Here is a 19,529-nt window from a genome sequence, read left to right as displayed (position 1 = left end):
CCTTGTAATTTCTAATTTTATTTTGGTTTGGTTAGATTTAGTAATTATTATTGATGATTATTATTAATTATAGAGTTGATGACTATAGAAAACAAAGATAAACAGAGTATCACAGATCACTGAACAGGATATTTTATTAGTACATTTTTATGGAGTTATGTAATAAACGGCACTAAGTTTGCCCAGGAGCAGTAACCCATAGCAACCAATCTGCAGGTAGCATTTATTGGTCACCTATTTAAAAGCTAACATCTTATTGGTTGCTATGGGTTACTGCCCTGGGCAAACTTTGTGCCTTTTATTACATATGGGAGTTAGAGTGTAAAGTTCACCTTCAGGGAAAATGGCACTTACCCGCTGATAATTTCCTTTATTGAAATAGTAGTCCCGGGAAGGCATTCCAAGGCTTGGTTGATCAATCTAAATAAAAAACAATTTAGTTTTAATTTAGCTTTGTTCTACGATGAGGTTGGCAATTAACCTTTGATTTAGTCAAAAAGAAAGCTCTAAATACATGATACATTATTATCATATTTTAAAAATCTGTAACAAAGCATGTTACTAAATGTATAATCAGATGTATTGTAAGGGAGTACTGCATTCCTATCAGCACCAAACTACATATACTTGAATTTACTTAAAATTCAATTGTTTTAAGAGCAATAAAGGAATTGTAATGTAAAAAAAAAAAAGTGTATTGTAGACCTAATGCACACTGTGCACTTTACTTTACATGAATCCACTGCCTGCAGCAGCAATGAGAATACTGCTACTGGCTGTGGATCATTTTAGGGTGAAGACACACAGAGCTACTTAGTAGTTACTTGTCATGGCTACTAAATAATAGAGAATACCCAGCCATAGACAATACTGAGAATCGCCTCTGCTAAAACCCAGAGATAATTATAACTAAATGATCAGCATTGTCCATTTCTGTAGCTGCTACTAGTAGCTCCATGTGTCTTCACCCTTAAAGTGAAGCAGGTCACCCTCTATGGGCAATTCTTGTGTGGAAACCTCCAACTCCTTGCAGGCAAGTTGTTCCACTTTCCATTCAAGACAATGGGAAGTGACCTGGGACAGACAGTGGCTGCTACTTTAGTTGCCCATACACAGGCCCTTGGGTGGGCAGACCTCGACAAACAAGCCGATCTGTCTGTGTATGGCCAGCTTACTCAGAGACAAACCAACTCTTTTAGAGGGAAAATCGATGTCTCTGAAATGATCTGTAAAGTCTTAAGTTTTCATGGTCATTAGGTCCTTATAGCGGTATTATGTATATGGTGTTGCACTGCAAGCAAATGGTGCCAGCCAGTGAGAGACTAAGCACTCTATAAATCTTCTCCATAAAGCAATAAATCTTCTTTCTTAATACAGTAGTGCTGATGATTTTTGGGGGGCCTGATGTTGTTTCTAAAATATTTTTAACACTGTTTAATATTTTTCTTTGGTTCTGTAAATTCCACTGGGATGCAAACATATTTACAAATCAGATATTGTTCCAGCACAGATGAATGTGCAGTAGGAGAAACAATTGGATCAGTTACAGAAGGAAATCATTGGGGATGGCCAATATGAGTGTTTTTAGCAAACTTGTGCTTAAACATAAGAACTTTAGTATTTATTATTCACTATGGTCAGATCAGTCAGATGAAATTACCTTCCAATCGATGTATATATCCAGGGACTCAAAACCCTCAAAAACCACTTCATTAACTGTACTTACAGATAAATATTAAAAATGTGAGTTTTCTTGCCCTTTTTGGGGTAATTGTTATTGTAAGGAATTTCATTAGTTTTCCTAAGCAGATGGCAACGTTTAAAAAACTCCCATGGCTCTCTAATGGAGCAAGCAAAATATTACATTAACCATAAAATGTATCCTTTTGGCTCCTTATTGTGACCCAGACCAGATGTACATGTGAGCAATGTGGTTTGGGGCTGACAAACTGAATGAAAGGAGTTTTGTATATTGAACCTGTGCTAAGCTGCTCTGCCAATCATTTTTGTATGTATGGATAGGGCAGGGATAAAAGCACAGCAGGGTAAATGTCAGATCCCTGAACTAAAGCTACAAACATTATACCCACACCCAACAGAGAGCTATGCAACAACTCCCAGGCAAAAGGACAGCAGTGCAAGTAAGCAGGAACAACCAGGAAAGGAGTTCCTACAAGAAACTATTTGCAGGAACAGAGCTCCCTTAGGACTTAGAAATGTTCCAGGAGAAAGGGGTAAAAATAAATCCAGATTTGTAGCTGTTCTGCTGGTCATTGCTATTTATTAGTTGACAATGTAAAAGGAATGTCGTGCAAATGAGGAGCTATGAGGTTCTGCCTGCACAGTTATGTAATAAATATCTCCAATTCTTCTAATGTGCGGTTTAGAGGTACTTCAAGGAGAATAACAGGCTGAGATCTAAAAAAAAAACCATGTAAATTGTGATGTGATTATATACCCCCACTACTTAAGTAGCTTTGGAAATTCGATAAAAGGTAATATTACTGGAATACTGCAAATTGCGGCCATATTTGTAGAACTGTACCACAGATGAACAACAACATAATGGTCAGTGGTGTTTAGGGGTGAACTGAAACCTTGACCCAAGAGACATCAAGAGTTTTGGATTCAGTTGAGCTAAAGGTAAATATTTGGTCAAATTTAGCAAAAGTACTGGGATTAACAAAACAGTCCACTGAGCCAAAATTGAATATTTTTCTATAGATCATTAACCTTGAATGGAAAATTAGGGAAATTATCTTTAGGAGCACTGGCACTGGCTTAGTATACTCTATAATACTCTATACACTAAAAACTCTTAATTCTAATGACTAATCCCAAACTACTAATCAGGCAGATTGGAAAATTTCAACTGCTGATGCACCAAGTTAGTCATGGTAAATCATTAGACGTGGTAAAGAAGAGCCTTAGTGGGCAACTGGGCAGAAAGCGTCTCTGGTTGGCCCGTGTATGGCTGACTTAAGTATGGCTTTTGCATTTTTACAAGTAGGTAAATCTAGCACATTCAGAGATAAAATGGAATAGATGTGGAGAGGAAAATTCTACACACTACATCTTAAATATTCAAAACACGTATGCCATATTTTCCTCTTTTTTATCATTAAATTGTATTTAATTTTTTATAAAAATGCATTAAATATTAAAGTACTGATAACATTGATATTTTTCATACATAAATGATATGCTTGCTGGATTCACGGTCATCATTCCACACGAATATGTCAACAAGAACTCGTTTGTTGAATTTGTAGTTCAAAAGCGAAAGTTTTTCCTCCAAGCTCCAATTACTTTCTATTAAAAAAATAAAAAAAAACACAATTAAGCACACACACACATATATATATATACAGTATATATATATATACTTTGACAAAGGCTGGTGTTGCAGCCGAAACGTCAGTTCTCTTGCCTCTACAATAAAACTTCAACACTGAACCTAAGACCTGTGTGAGCTGTACCTTTCTTCAAGCACCTGTAAACATTTTGTTGGGACTGCACCCAGGCACATTTACCAGCTTTACACGTGAGTGCCGGCTTCTGCTGCATATTGTATAACACACATATATATATATATATATATATATATATATATATATCTTTACAGTATTTCATGATTGCTTTTCTACATTTTCCTATAAAATCTTGAATCATAGTATCATAAGCTAACTTTGCCTTGATCCAATAAGCCACGTGAACCAATTAGCGGTTGCTTTTAGTGGTTTAACATAGACTGAGTAATGAAAGTAAACATCTGACTGGCTGGTATGTATTACTGGACTGGACCTAATTTTGCAAGTTCCTGAATAGCTTCATAAGATCACTTTAGGACATTCTACAGTTTGTCCAGCAAAGTATAAATCTGCAACACTCCTAGAATACATTCATCAGATTTGACTTTATTCTCTTAGTACTGATAGCCTTTTGCATGGCTTGTTGTTTTGGGGCAGCTGGATGGGGCTGTTTACTAAGTGTTACCTTTGGTACCGTTCCAGTCTGTAGAAGCAACTGGCCACTCTCCAACTGTAGTCAAAAGTTCTAACAGAGGCAATGAATCTCTCTGCTCAATCAAGCCTAACAAAGAACAAACATCCGTTAAGTAAATGAAGCCTACTTTCTGTGCTAATATGTACAGTGTTCTAGCTTATTAATTGCTCATATTAATTGTCCATTTTGTATGTGAGAAAATATACTAGGATAAGGTCCAAAATGTGTAAGTACACACAGTGACAAAATAATAGCACATACTGGGAATATTTTGTAAATAATAAATTATTACTCCCTCTTAAACATTTCCCAGAATTTATAATGCATTATATTGTTATGGTAAACTCCAGCCCCCCCCCCCAAAAAAAAACCCCCCATAGAAAAACATTGCATTAAAGTTACTGCAGTGCTCATACTTTTTTTGCACCGTTCTGAATTGGTACAGTGTTAGGGTTCAGTGCAGGACTGAACTCTGAAACCCATAGGAATAAACTGAATTCAACTGCTCGTTATAGTCAATTCAGATTTGATGAACTGGCATATTGCTGGAGACAGAAATCTTCTGCTTCATATTACAAGAGGTGTTTGGCAACAACATAAAACAAGCAGGAAATGACGTTAGATTCTTGTTTATTAAACTACAACAAATAACTTGGAGGAAAGTTGCATACAATGTAAATCACTGCTGTTTTATTGTCACTGTTTATGAATACAAAGGGCTGTGGTCTTTGATTTTTTTGCCATTTTTTCTAAGAAAGCACTAAACAATATTCATTTCTAGTCTACTCTATAGAATCATAGTGGAGTTGAAAGAAAAACTGGTATTATTCCAACTTCCAGGATTAGATACAAAAAAACTGGTAATCCTTTTTTTTGCTGTGATCCACTTATCATGTTTTTGAATTGGTTTATAGAATTCACAGAATTCTTTGAGATGAGGCTTTTCTAGAAGTGTGGCATCCAACATTATTGGGGCTATTTTGAGAGAAATTCACATTTACAACACAATCTAGAAACTGGCCTGTAGCTGATTTTTACAATTACAATAATCTCAACCCAAGGCATGTAGCTCCTTAGATATGAAAAGGGGAGATTTATTAGTACTCTAGACACAAGTCAGGACTGCCTTGTGTCCACCAGCTCTCTACCTATCTACCTATCACTGGCCATGTCCTTGCTGCCTTCCATATTAAATAGAGCAAAAACAGCAAAACACATGATGAGTATTCAATCCAAGTGCTTATGGCACACTGCTTAGACCACAGGTAATGATTAAAGTTCATATCTCCCTGGATTGTATTTTAATAATAATTAAAATGTGCCTATTGCAGGTTCTTATCAACTCCCAAATGAGCTTGATAAAGGACCTTTTTGGCTTAAAACATTTCTCTGTTCCAAGATTCTGTGATAAAAGCATTTTAATTAGTGTTGGAGCGTTGTCCCACCATACTGTGTTCTTTCATATGATAAGCAACCAACCCATGTTTAATGCATGTCCATGAGTAAAATATAGTATTTGGGCTTCTCTGATTTGTTTATCAAACTGTACAAAAAGATCAACACGTTGAAAGAAACAAAGTTTGGAAAATAAATGTCTAGAATCACTCTGACGTACAAAGAAAGCACAGATGTGGCCACTCCAGAGTTACTTTATTTAAGGAATGGTCTACAGTGCAACCTATGATACAGCCAAGATGAGCAAACATGTTTAACAAAATATATAAAGTGCCTTCTCCCTGCAGATACACAAATGGTTATTGGGTAGACCCCATCACTACAGATGGTGACCTGTGACCAACTCCTACTGTCATGGATACTAAAGACATTCTTTAGCTTAAGTGTGCTGTTGTAGTTCCCTTGGAGTATTGGAAAATAAACATTTTTTCAACATCAAAGGCTAAACTCCAACTAAGAAACAAAGTTTCTCCTTTGGGATGTAAAAATGCTTTTTTTTTGCTGCCTCCTGCTCAGCGTAAGGTGAAAATGGGGTGAGACAGGACTCCTCCATTACAATGATAGCTGTGTATGAAGGCGATACACTTACTTTCATTCATACAAGATTTATATAAAATTTTGGCTTTTTTGAAGGCATCACGGTCTTCCTGATCTGGCATCTCCAACAATCCTTTAAAAAAGAAAGACCAATTAAATTATAATAAAAAATAATGATAAATCCTAACTAGGGGCCCATTTACTAAAGGTCCTGCTTTTTTTTGCGCAAAAATACATTTTTTTTCAGGAAAAAACATGATTCTTCTGCCATTTATTATTTGTCAAAACTGTAAAAGTACAAATACACCATCAATTGGCTAATATTTCTTTGCTTCATGGTTTTAGAGGGTTTCAGGTTTTTTTGACGCTTTCATTTGTATGACAAAAGGAAAGATTGGGTTTTTTTCTACTTTTGTTTTCATTCACTTGCATGCGTGGTTTTAGAGAAAATTCAAAATCCTCCAAAACCACAAAAATAAGAATGTTGATAAATGGGCCTCCCAGGGGCAATTAGGAGCTTCTTTATAAATCATTGAGACGTGTATTTTGCTTTTAAAGTGTTTTTAATCATTTCAAAAGAATCACATTTGTGGAAATTAACCCGACTGAGTTGTTCTGATTCCAGTTTTTATGTAAATACGCTATGGGTGACTGGTAAGTTACAGACAAGGAACAGGGGTTGTGCAAATGTATATTTCTATGGGAAATATTTATACAATTGTGTAAAAAGCAGTGCACAAATATCATTTTGGTTCTGGTTTTTCGAAGCCCATTGAGGCATATTGAAAAAGCTTTGAAATCGCTGCAAAGTTGGGAGTAAGATTTTACATATAAATCCAGGCAAGTCTAGTACAGGTATAGGACCTGTTATCCTGAATGCTCAGGACCAAGGTATTCCGGATAAGGGGTCTTTCCGTAATTTGGATTTTCATACCTTAAGTCTACTAAGAAATCAATAAAACATTAATTAAACCCAATAAGATTATTTTGCATCTAGTAAGGATTAATTATATCTTAGCTGGGATCAAATACAAAGCACTGCTTTATTTGTACAGATAAAAAGGAAATCAATTTTAAAAATCTGAATTATTTTATTAAAATCGGGTCTATGGGAGATAGGCTTTCGGTAATTCGGAGCTTTCTGGATATCGGGTTTCCGGATAAGTCATCCCATACCTGTAATATTATATATGTACGTTTAAAGCAACTTTACCATCTACACTGGTCTCTATGTATGATTACTCTTTGTTACAATACAGTGTAATGACTTTACCTGCAACTTCCATAAAAGCCTCAGAGGAGTTGTTGGATGATATTGTCGTTATTAAACAAAGCAAATCAGTGGGGATGATGGCTTACCCTTTAGTATGATTTCCATTTCATCACGAAGAATATCAAATATGCTATATCTTGAGCTGGTTTCAGGGATAACGTGCTTGTTTAACCAACCGCCACAAGCATATTGGTAAAAATCTGTGCATGGTTCGATGGTAGGATCCATGTTCTGAATAATTCTTGCAGCTATATTTATATACATAAAGAAAAACAAACCTTTGATTAAGTCACCCTGTACTATGCAGATGTTACCCAAATACGTGCTCTGGAATATATAAATGTGACACTTATAGGTACAAAGGGTCAGTGGAAAGAAACTCATGTTTAGTATGTCTTAGTTGCCTCATTGGATAAACTGGCAGGGCAGTGATGTCAATAGAAAAGCAACCCACGGGGTGTATGACATTACCCTAACACATGCATGAAATATATTCTTAAAAAGAGAAACCTTGGCATGGCAGAATTCCTTTTAGACAGCAATAGTTTGCATACATTTTTACTTATAAACTTTTCAAGCTAAATATTGAGATGGCGTACCTGCTGTTACACATCCAGTTGTTGTGCATATGCTCTCTGAATTGAGAAAAAAACAAACAAACAAAAAATGCATAAATGAAACATCTATTGTAACTTTCACTTCATATATACAGAAAGAGAATATACTATACATAAATACACTATATTCGCTAAGATAGCGTAATCAAATCTGCACTTCTGGAATTACATAGTTACATAGTTACATAGTTACATAGGGTTGAAAAAAGACCTGTGTCCATCAAGTTCAACCCATCCAAGTAAACCCAGCACACCTAACCCACACCTACCAATCTATACTCACATACATAAACTATAAATACAACCACTAGTACTAACTGTAGATATTAGTATCACAATAGCCTTGGATATTCTGATTGATCAAGAACTCATCCAGGCCCCTCTTAAAGGCATTAACAGAATCTGCCATTACCACATCACTAGGAAGGGCATTCCATAACCTCACTGCCCTCACCGTGAAAAACCACCTACGCTGCTTCAAATGGAAGCTCCGTTCCTCTAATCTAAAGGGGTGACCTCTGGTGCGTTGATTGTTTTTATGGGAAAAAAGAACATCCCCCAACTGCCTATAATCCCCTCTAATGTACTTGTACAGAGTAATCATGTCCCCTCGCAAGCGCCTCTTTTCCGGAATTGTGTTTGTTACCCTGCTGGCACTGGGATAAATAGAATTAGTATATACTGCAAAACATGCACCAATTGGTTCTTTTTCCACCTTCATATTTTTTTGAATTACTGTATTCTGACTTGAAATATTAAGTCCCCTTATTAGAGTACTACTATTGTGTTGGGAGCCTGATTAATGGGGCTCATACAGGGACAGATATTCTTGTTTGGTAAATGAGAGGATTTTTACCAGATCTGGTTACCTAAACATAGAGCCAAATCTGCCTGTTTGGCCCTGGGGTTAATATCAGATCACAATTAGGTACCTATGCAGATACATTAAAAGAGGGCCAAATCACCCTCCCAATGTGGTCTTTAACCAGTGGAATTTTATAACCAGCCAAAAGTATATCTGTCCGATACCCGACCAAATATCAGGTAGGCTATTGTTTTAATAGCACAAACAGGCCAATACTAAAAAGTGAAAGTACAGGTAAGAGGTGCAGATAATAATAAAAGTATAACGGGTGCAGATAATAGGATTTAGAGTGCTAGTAATCATTTTAGCTTAGTGGTAATAGAGTAGGTTGTTAGTAAGCATAAATATGATTTCTATTCTTTTCTTAGAACACTTAATAAGCAGCAGGTATTGGCATATATAATTAGCACCAATAACATCTGAAAAAAAAATATATATATATTTATATAAAATAGATTACATAAATCAGTCAATTGCCTTATAATTATGCTAATAGGATCAGGGTTTATTATTCTGCATACAGGAAGTTTAATATTTTCCACCTTGCCCAGAAAGTGCCTGCAGTCGAGCCACGCATAATGCCAAACTTTACTGTGTATGGGAAATCCTGACATAATTCCTAGCTGGGGGGATACAAAGGGCTCCAGGCCAGCTTGGAGACACCAAAAGGAAACATTTAACCCAGTAATGCCCAACCAGTGGCTCGGGTGCATCATGTTGCTCACCAACCCCTTGGTTGGCCAATTTTACATTTCTGGCTTGGAGACAAGTTTTTTGCCCTGCATCCCATATATCTGTGCAGATTGTTATCTTTTCCTACATCTGCACTACATGCACAGTCTGTTGAGCATCACGGCCGCCAGACTTGCTCAAGAGCCAAAACAAAATTGTCTTCCCTGTAAAAAAATGTTGATTATCAAAAAACACACAGTATCAGATCTGTTTTAGTAAAATTGAGCAAAACTGCATATTTATCTAGTAATGCTTGAAAGACCAACTGAACGCTGATCTTTTATAGAAAAAATCTTAGTGATTCATGAGGCACCAGTAGGGCTGGAATGTCCGTAGTGGAATCATATCTTTTATTGAACCAGCATATGGTTGAAATTACACAAGGCTGTTCTTGGGGTGAATCTGATACACTATTATCTGTGACCCATTCAAGGAATGGTGTTTATTACAAATGGAGTTGATAGATTTAAGGCTGTATTAATCATTTGATGTAATTAAGTAAAATGGGCTTTCCAATTTAGTTTCCAAGTGCTTAAACCAAAAGGAGAGCAGTGGCTGTGTTCTACTATATGAATTCATTGTCTTTCTACTGTCCTATTTCTAGTTTGCCATATTTTTTATCTCATAGGAAAAGAAGTGGCAAAAGTTTAGGCCAAAGTATCGCTAGGTTTATTCCCTGGGCTGGTGTTCCTTTTAGGAAAAAACTGCACCTGCCTGGAAGTTTGGAGCGATGCGGAACCATCTGAAGTTTCTTACCTTTAGACTAACTGATGCGCAGTAGCAAGAAGCTAGAAGTAATGCGGAAATGACCTGTTATGCTTGCATAAATAGTATTAGCAGTACCACAGGACGAATTAGGAGCATCACACTCTAGTAAACATGGGAGATGTGTCAAACCAGACCCCTAAATTGCCAAATGAATGCCGAATCTATATCCCTTTTTCCTTTGTTTCAAAAGCAAGAACACAATGAAATGGTCACCCCTGTGTTTGAATAAGTACCTGCTGTGAATCCTGCAAGCCTACACAGCTTTGATAAATGTGTCAATTTATTAACACTTCCATGGCAAGAAATATTCAGTTATTATTATCTGTTATTTCTATAGTGTTGACACATATACAGGTCCTTTTCAAAAAATTAGCATATTGTGATAAAGTTCATTATTTTCTGTAATGTACTGATAAACATTAGACTTTCATATATTTTAGATTCATTACACACAACTGAAGTAGTTCAAGCCTTTTCTTGTTTTAATATTGATGATTGTGGCATACAGCTCATGAAAACCCAAAATTCCTATCTCAAAAAATTAGCATATCATGAAAAGGTTCTCTAAACGAGCTATTAACCTAATCATCTGAATCAACAAATTAACTCTAAAAACCTGCAAAAGATTCCTGAGGCTTTTAAAAACTCCCAGCCTGGTTCATTACTCAAAACCGCAATCATGGGTAAGACTGCCGACCTGACTGCTGTCCAGAAGGCCATCATTGACACCCTCAAGCAAGAGGGTAAGACACAAAAAGAAATTTCTGAACAAATAGGCTGTTCCCAGAGTGCTGTATCAAGGCACCTCAGTGGGAAGTCTGTGGGAAGGAAAAAGTGTGGCAGAAAACGCTGCACAACGAGAAGAGGTGACTGGGCCCTGAGGAAGATTGTGGAGAAGGACCGATTCCTGACCTTGGGGGACCTGCGGAAGCAGTGGACTGAGTCTGGAGTAGAAACATCCAGAGCCACCGTGTACAGGCGCGTGCAGGAAATGGGCTACAGGTGCTGCATTCCCCAGGTTAAGCCACTTTTGAACCAGAAACAGCGGCAGAAGCGCCTGACCTGGGCTACAGAGAAGCAGCACTGGACTGTTGCTCAGTGGTCCAAAGTATGTCATTCGGAAATCAAGGTGCCAGAGTCTGGAGGAAGACTGGGGAGAGGGAAATGCCAAAATGCCTGAAGTCCAGTGTCAAGTACCCACAGTCAGTGATGGTCTGGGGTGCCATGTCAGCTGCTGGTGTTGGTCCACTGTGTTTTATCAAGGGCAGGGTCAATGCAGCTAGCTATCAGGAGATTTTGGAGCACTTCATGCTTCCATCTGCTGAAAAGCTTTATGGAAATGAAGATTTAATTTTTCAGCACGACCTGGCACCTGCTCACAGTGCCAAAACCACTGGTAAATGGTTTACTGACCATGGTATTACTGTGCTCAATTGGCCTGCCAACTCTCCTGACCTGAACCCCATAGAGAATCTGTGGGATATTGTGAAGAGAAAGTTGAGAGACACAAGACCCAACACTCTGGATGAGCTTAAGGCCGCTATTGAAGCATCCTGGGCCTCCATAACACCTCAGCAGTGCCACAGGCTGATTGCCTCCATGCCACGCCGCATTGAAGCAGTCATTTCTGCAAAAGGATTCCCGACCAAGTATTGAGTGCATAACTGAACATAATTATTTGAAGGTTGACTTTTTTTGTATTAAAAACACTTTTCTTTTATTGGGCGGATGAAATATGCTAATTTTTTGAGATAGGAATTTTGGGTTTTCATGAGCTGTATGCCACAATCATCAATATTAAAACAAGAAAAGGCTTGAACTACTTCAGTTGTGTGTAATGAATCTAAAATATATGAAAGTCTAATGTTTATCAGTACATTACAGAAAATAATGAACTTTATCACAATATGCTAATTTTTTGAAAAGGACCTGTATATGCAACGCTTATTTCACTGTTCTTCATTCATATCAGTCCCTTTCCTAGCAGAGTTTTCAAGCTAAGGTCCTTATTATTTTCACACACTTGCTACATCCCAAAACAGAGCACGCTGCTGGGAATCAATCTACATTTTCCACTTCAATCTTTAATAAATTGGCCCGATAATCTTCTACGTTGTAATTGCAATTTATTGGTGAAAACAGATGCTCACCAAATGTAAGCTCTGTGCATTGGTTTAACATGCAAGACAAAACTGGTAAGTCTGAACTTCATACAGACACGCAGTGTCATGGTGATTCCTTTATTTTGGCAATTACTTGATTGTTAACATTTCATTTAACTTCACTGATTCCCCTGTAGATTTGAAAGAGACATTAGGGTGCCATATGTTCTTTTCTTCCAGGGCTCATTTACGTCCACAGGTGCAGAAGGCAATTTTGCTTTTCCCTGTAGTAAGTTGCATCTAAAACCACTTTTGTTAAAGGTATTTGCATCCAAATGTGTTATGCGTACTTCCATATAGTTATGCTCAGCGGTGATCATTCCTTCCTGCCTTATGTTTAAGCACTGCTGTGACTATTGATGCTACTGTTACCTCCTCACCAGGCAGTAGCTCCAGGGTTTCCTCAGCACCCTTCGTCAATAGTAATAGCGCAATTACACCTAAAGAATCAGGCGTAGACTTCATTCACGTGTCGAACACTGGAACTGACATGAGCGAACACTGGATTAATGCCAGTCAGACCATGAAAATATTCAACTGCATCCGATTTACAGCGAGAAGCATGTGCAGTTGCGTTCCATTTGGATGATTAGGATGCAGTGCGATAATAATAGATTCATTTTTTTGTTTGTAAGTGCACAAAAAATTCTCTTGAGCTTTTTATATTAGGCTGTTTTAATAAATTACTTGCCATTTGTGGTTTTAGTCAAAATTTTCTTCATGGTTTAAAAAACCACTAAAACCAGAAAGTTGACAAATGAGTCAGGAAAAATGTTAACAAATTCATACAAGTCATTACATTTTGTACTGGAGTAATTGGGAATTCTTGTTAACTGAAGGCATTAAATGTGAAGCTAACTTGTACTGTAGGCTGGAGTGTGCACGGGTTCTTGGGCAATAAACATAAAGTTGGCACCATATTTATACTGCCAGACTGCTTGACTCGCGAGGCTTTTTCGGCGATTTCCGCAAATCGCCCCGCCGCGTCTGCCATCCCGCCGGCGACTTACATGTTCGCCGGTGGGATGGCAGGGGTAGGCAACTCGGGGATATTATTCGCCCGCGAACAGGGAGTTAATCGCGGGCGACTAATCTCCCCCGTGTGCCAGAGCCCTAAGAGACCTGTTTAGCTTATTAGTTACAATTGTATCTCAGTGCAGGGGGGGGCTTTTAACCTTTCTGGACTCTCTGCCAGAAGCCACTTATTTAATTAAAAGCAAGAAACAATGTTTCTAAGTGCAGGTGAAGCTCGTTAAGATTTCTGGGCTCTCTGCCAAAAGCTACTTTTAATTACATCTGTATCTTTTTTTTAGCTGCAGTGCAGGAGATCAAAGGGAAACAAGGGGCTTTACTGTAAGAATCCAGGACTGCGGGCTGAGCTATCAAAAGAAGGACTGTCCCACGAAAATCTGGACAGTTGGGAGGTATGACAGCACTATGGGGCTGATTTACCAACTTTCAAATTTGAATGTTTTCCTCGATTCCAATTTATTTTGTGTACAAACTCCTAAATTTGGATTGTGATATTTAGTAAGTGCATAGAAGCTAAAAAGTTGAATGTAAAGCTTCAGGATATTGTAACCAATCAGCAGGTAGAATTTACTGGTCACCTGTTCAAAAGCAAACATATTATTGGTTGCTATAGGTTACTGCTACTGGGCAAACATGGTGCCTTTTATTACATAAGGGGATACAGTTTGAAAGAGAAAAAGAGCTACATGAAGGGGTTGTTATTATTAACATTTATTTATAAACATATTCCGCAGCGCTGTTCACCTTTGAGTTAACTTTTAGTATGATTTAGAGAGCAATATTCTGACACAATTTGCGATTGATCTTATTTTTTTATTATTTGTACTTTTTTAATTTTTTCAGTTTTTGTTCAGCAACTTTCCCGTTTAGAGTTTCGGCAGCTATTTGGTTGCTAGGATCCAAATTACCTTAACAACCAGTGTGTGGATTGAATGAAAGACTATGAAAGAAAGAATATTAATAGGAGAGAACTTGAATAGAAAAATAAGTACTACAAATGAAAAATAACAATTAAACTGTAGCCTCACAAAGCAATAGATTTTGGCTGCCGGGGTCAGTGACCCCCATTTCAAAGCTGCAAAAAATTAGAAGAAGCAGGCAAATAATTAAAAAACTATAACAAATAAATAATGAAGACCAATTAAAGTTGCTTAGAATTGGCCATTCTATAACATACTAGAAATTCATCTGAAAATCAACAAAATGCATTTTCATGTTTAAGTGCAGATTCCAAATCGTCAGTTTTGGCCTTTCTATACCATGTACTGATTTTACATGGAGTATGGGATAGTCAAGGAAACACAATACAGAGTAATAAAAAGAAAATTATTTTTATGTTATTTATCTTATCATGCCTGGACGTGGTTATACCCATAAAGAAAACACAGACATGCTTGTGGCTTAGCCTGTCTGAATGCTGACACTGCCCTGTAAGGCATTTACTTTTATACAAATGGCTGCTCTTCACATTTTTCCACCCATCAGCACAATTTCTGGAACACAGGTTAAAACATAACTTTTGCTGGATCTGCAGTTCATGAGATTTAAGAATAAAAAAGATAAAATGAGGTCTTGTGGTTATTTACAGACACCTTTTCCCCTCAGCTGACACTCGGGGTGTTATTACCAGAGTGTGTGGCACGAAGACACCTCAAAATTACAACAGTACATCAACATTTTCATGGCTGATACTTCGACCCCTGCAAATATAGCAAAAGCCCTTAATATACTGTAGGTTTAGCCCGGAAAGCTACATATTAAAACAACACTTTCTGAAGATGGCATTCTACTCTAGATCACTTAATTGCAATTCTGATTTCAAAGCTTGTACTTTACAGCATCTTATCTTGCCGTCATGAGGTGCAAAGATAAAACATCACTATTATAAATGCCACAAATCCTATGGAAGTTTTATATCCAATATACACAGGGATTATTTAATTGGCAGTTCAAGAACCAGAAATGTAAATAAAACATCCAAATTTTTATTGCAGCAGCTGCAAAACTGCCCTGAGCTCGTTTTATGTAACCCCCATAATCCGCAGATATGAATTATATGGAAAATAGATATAAAAATGGGTAAATATGGTTCTCTAGTAAGTGCAACCAAACAGCAGTCTAAACATAGTGGATTTCACAAATCGCTGCAGCGGAAGAGCCGGCAAATGTATATTCTACAATGCTGATATTTGAACCTGCCGGCATGTAGAATCCAAGAGCTTGGCAGGTAACAGGCTCATAGAACTGCATTTCAAAATGAAGGTCAAAAAAGGAATATGGTGGCCCTTATGTGTATGGTTTCCCAGAACTGACTACCTTTGAGTTTATTGTTTTAAAGATTTGCATCCAACTATTCCAAACATATATGCTAGTGTGAATAGATTAGCTGACATTTATCGAAAATCGATGAATTCCATTAAACCATTAATTTTGAAAAAAGTATTAAAAGGGTTGTTCACCCTTAGGTTAACTTTTAGTATGTTATAGAATGGTCTTTAGCAAGTTTTCAATTGGTCTTCATTTTTTATTTGTTATAGTATTTGAGTTATTTGCCTTCCTCTTCAGACTCTTTCAGCTTTCAAATGGGGGTCACTGACCCCAGGAGCCAAGAAACTATTGCTCTGTGAGGCTACAATTATATGTTACTTTTATTAGTTATCTTTTTATATAGATATTTATACTTCCGTTTGCTAGGGTAATTTGGACCCTAGCAACCAGTTTGCTTCTGAAATTCTAACCTGGAGAGCTGCTTAACAAAAAGCTAAATAACTCAAAACCTGCTAATAATAAAAAATGAAAACCAAATGCAAATTGTCTCAAAATAGCAGTCTTTTGGTGTTACTGGCCCCTTACTGGCACCCAATGACTGACATTTAGGCAGGGCTATCTGAATAATTTCCCTATATGCAAACCCCCTAAACTCATGATCCTCAGGAGTATAGTAATTTGTCTGAACCTTTTAATGATTACAATTTCCACTGAGTATTTCTGTAAATGTCACAGCTCACTTGCTTTAACCCGCAAAGAGCAGCCTGGGAGCCCAACCAACAACGAACAAGTGAGCTGTGACACCTACTAGTGTTAATGTTAAACTATGGGAGCCGCTAACCCTGCCAGCCCTGCCATTCACTCGCCTGCTATATTTTAACCTTTTAAATGGTAATGGAGATCCCACTTGGGATATATACCCTGTACTTGCCCTTTCCATAATACAAACAAAAGCAAACTTTTGTTTTTTTTCATATTACAAATAGGCATTACTATTTTTATTATGTTTAATATCATATCTCTTTTCCCACAATGCATCTACACTAACGGAACATCTGTCCGAAAGAAAAATATTTAGCTTTTTACATAGTTGTGAAGTGAAAGACTCCCAGGCCTTGTGGTCAGTGTGGGTTTATTGTTGTTGCATTACATTTCATTGCGAGTAACACTGAGGACATGCAGACAGCTTCTAATGCACATTTTCTGCTGAACGTGCACCCCCCGTGCCACTATTGTAACAGAAAACAAACAGTAATTAGAAAACCACGTGCATGAGAAACAGCCATGTTTGGTGCCTTCCAAACCAATGTTTTCGATTCAGCATTTATTTTTGTTTAAATAGGCAGCTAAATGAATGCAAGCTAGTATTACCAGCCTGCTCCTGGGTGAAACAGTGTTTTGTAACATTTACATGGTTTTTTATGCCTATTTTCAGTTTACTTGCTGAGTCAAAGATATTTTGTTTTGCCTTAATGACTAGGATTTCTCAGTTTCTAGGGCTAATTTACTACTGATACAGACAGGTGTTAGACAGGTTTGTCACATTTTCAGCTGTGTCTGGAGGAGGTAATAGGGCTGCCACCTTTTGGAAGTCAGGGGTGGGTCTGAGAGGGAGCAGGTCCATGTGGGGGTTCATGATATAAGGAATAGGGGTAGTGATGTAAATGGTACAGAGCCATGATGCCATCAACCTAATCAGAAGAGAAGAGTAGAGCAGGCGTCTGCGAGCTACAGGGGGACTCCACGAAGGAATATAAGTGGATCGGGGTACATCACATGTGTGCCAGGGGCCGAGAACTAGTTATTAAAAATTTAACAGCAAGACAACTGCTGCTGTATTTGTCAGCCTTAAGCAAACAGGACCATCTCCCAATGTTGGTAATTTAAACCCTTAACTTGAATTAAACGCTCCACTGAAATGCACAGAATCCTTGCTTTTAATAGGATTTCCTTTCATAGGATTTCAAACAGTATTAAAGAAAGCATGACAGGGAAGGAGCATAGGGGGAATGGGAGTGGGGCCAGGGCTGTGGCAGGTGTGCCCATGATGCTCCTGGATCACTTCGGATCCAGGTTGGCATCTCTAAAAGAGGGGGTCTCTAGTGTAATTGCCAATAAACGTTTAACAATGGCCTTGGCCACAGGCAGCATTTTAACAAGAAGGCCAGTGAAACACTAGACTGGTGGCCAACTTAGTGGCTAATGGGTTCAAAACTGCACTGTATCCCTTTGGGCTTTGGGCACATAGATTGAGCACTTATGTCTGTACCAGAGTCAGGTGCAAGGTGCACACTAGATTAAAAATCTGGTGCAAGGAAATAACTCACAGAGTCACACACCTGACTTTGCACGGCGGCAAGTACAGTTCTCCTTTGTACTTAGGCTCCTCTGGTGCTCTTGCCTTGCATGTCTTAAATGATACCCCTGCACCCCCGACCCAGCTTGCTGTAATTGTTCCCTTAAGTAGTCAGTAGAGAACAGAAGTGTGGGCAATGTGAAGGAATAAATTCTGCAGTATGGGTTTTACATAAGGGTTAAAAAGTCATATACAATTTGTCTTCTGAGAATTAATCTCCCTCAGGTCAAGGTTTGTTACAGCTAATTGCTGAAAATGTTGTACCTATCATGTTACACGGACCTAGAGACACTGGTATCTTACTCAACAAATCTGTGGGTTTGTTCACATTTAGCACGTGGAAAAAAAAACATTCACTGCTGTGCTAAGTCCCTGCTGAAATACAATTACTCAACAGCCCAAACATCCTTCCCATTAATTTCATCATTTCTTAATTATTAATGCATCTGGTAAATTTCGTTTCTAATCTCTAAACTTATAGAGCGCAGTGTGCAAAGTGTAAAAAAAAAAGCCCCAAATCGTCCATTTTCTTGCACTTTGGACACTGCTCTCTGGTGTTTACAAATTGCTGCAGGCCTTAGTGCACCATTTCTAAGCACAGAGACCTGGGGTTAGCCCCGTGAATAGAGCGCTGCCTGCAAGTCTACAGAAGTCTACAAAAGTCATATAATTCCCACTGAAAGCAACGGGCAAGAGTGGATTCCTTAATACAATGACGATGAAAACAGTTGTGCGATATTGGAGCGTTCTACATTCTTGAATGTCTCTTCCTTGTAACCGATACCTATAAAGAGGCATTATTTTCAGGATAGCCTTAATTAAAACTGATGATGACTGAAACTGGGCAGCACTTCAGAGTAACTGCAACTGGAAGACCTCAATTAACAAAACAAAACCCAATATTTATGGTCCTGCAGGAATTTCGGATTGGGAAATAACAGTGAGTTATGAAACAGGAATACCCGACTATGTTAATTATTATTATTTTAAACAAATCAAACAGCCATGCATTGGTTTCTGCTTAATGTCAGCCCATTTACTGGTTAGGAATAATTAAGCGATCACACTGGATTTCTCATAATACCATCGGAATTATGCTTTACATGACTCTACCCTAATTGCTAGCTTCTCTCCCAGTTTTGCCAGTTAATGCAAGGGATCTGTGTATGATGACAATGCTGTTATCAGTTTCATTCCACGATCAATCCCCAGATAGCTACAAGAATTTCTGTTCTTATCTAGCCCATTACAGACAAGAATGCCTGTCACATTGTGACAAATGGCACTGCCTGGACTAGAGAATGTAACCATTCCAAGCCAAACACCACTACGAGAACTATATTTTGAAGAATAGATGACATATGGCAACAAAACTGTTGCGTAATATCAGATGACCTTCATAATTACAAGTCTCCCCTATAAAATTCCGAGTAATATAAAGCTACTGCTTTGCTTTATA

The 19,529-nt window shown here is 37.8% G+C and overlaps 1 protein-coding gene across 3 annotated transcripts in view; it reads right to left on the bottom strand.

Annotated features, from left to right (window-relative positions):
* mmel1 (membrane metallo-endopeptidase-like 1) overlaps positions 1-19,529 on the bottom strand; it is a 75,969-nt gene that overhangs the window by 25,778 nt on the left and 30,662 nt on the right. For all 3 annotated transcript variants that reach the window (XM_018095273.2, XM_012966097.3, NM_001127095.1), the window contains 6 exon segments: positions 7,870-7,905; positions 7,357-7,518; positions 6,050-6,130; positions 3,997-4,092; positions 3,194-3,312; positions 355-420 (listed from right to left, as the gene is read on the bottom strand). In XM_018095273.2, coding sequence (XP_017950762.1) covers positions 355-420; positions 3,194-3,312; positions 3,997-4,092; positions 6,050-6,130; positions 7,357-7,518; positions 7,870-7,905 — 560 coding nt within the window.

The sequence above is a fragment of the Xenopus tropicalis genome, chromosome 7 (genome assembly GCF_000004195.4).
Source record: "Xenopus tropicalis strain Nigerian chromosome 7, UCB_Xtro_10.0, whole genome shotgun sequence".
NCBI lineage: Eukaryota > Metazoa > Chordata > Amphibia > Anura > Pipidae > Xenopus > Xenopus tropicalis.
This window is presented reverse-complemented; position numbering and strand designations above follow the sequence as displayed.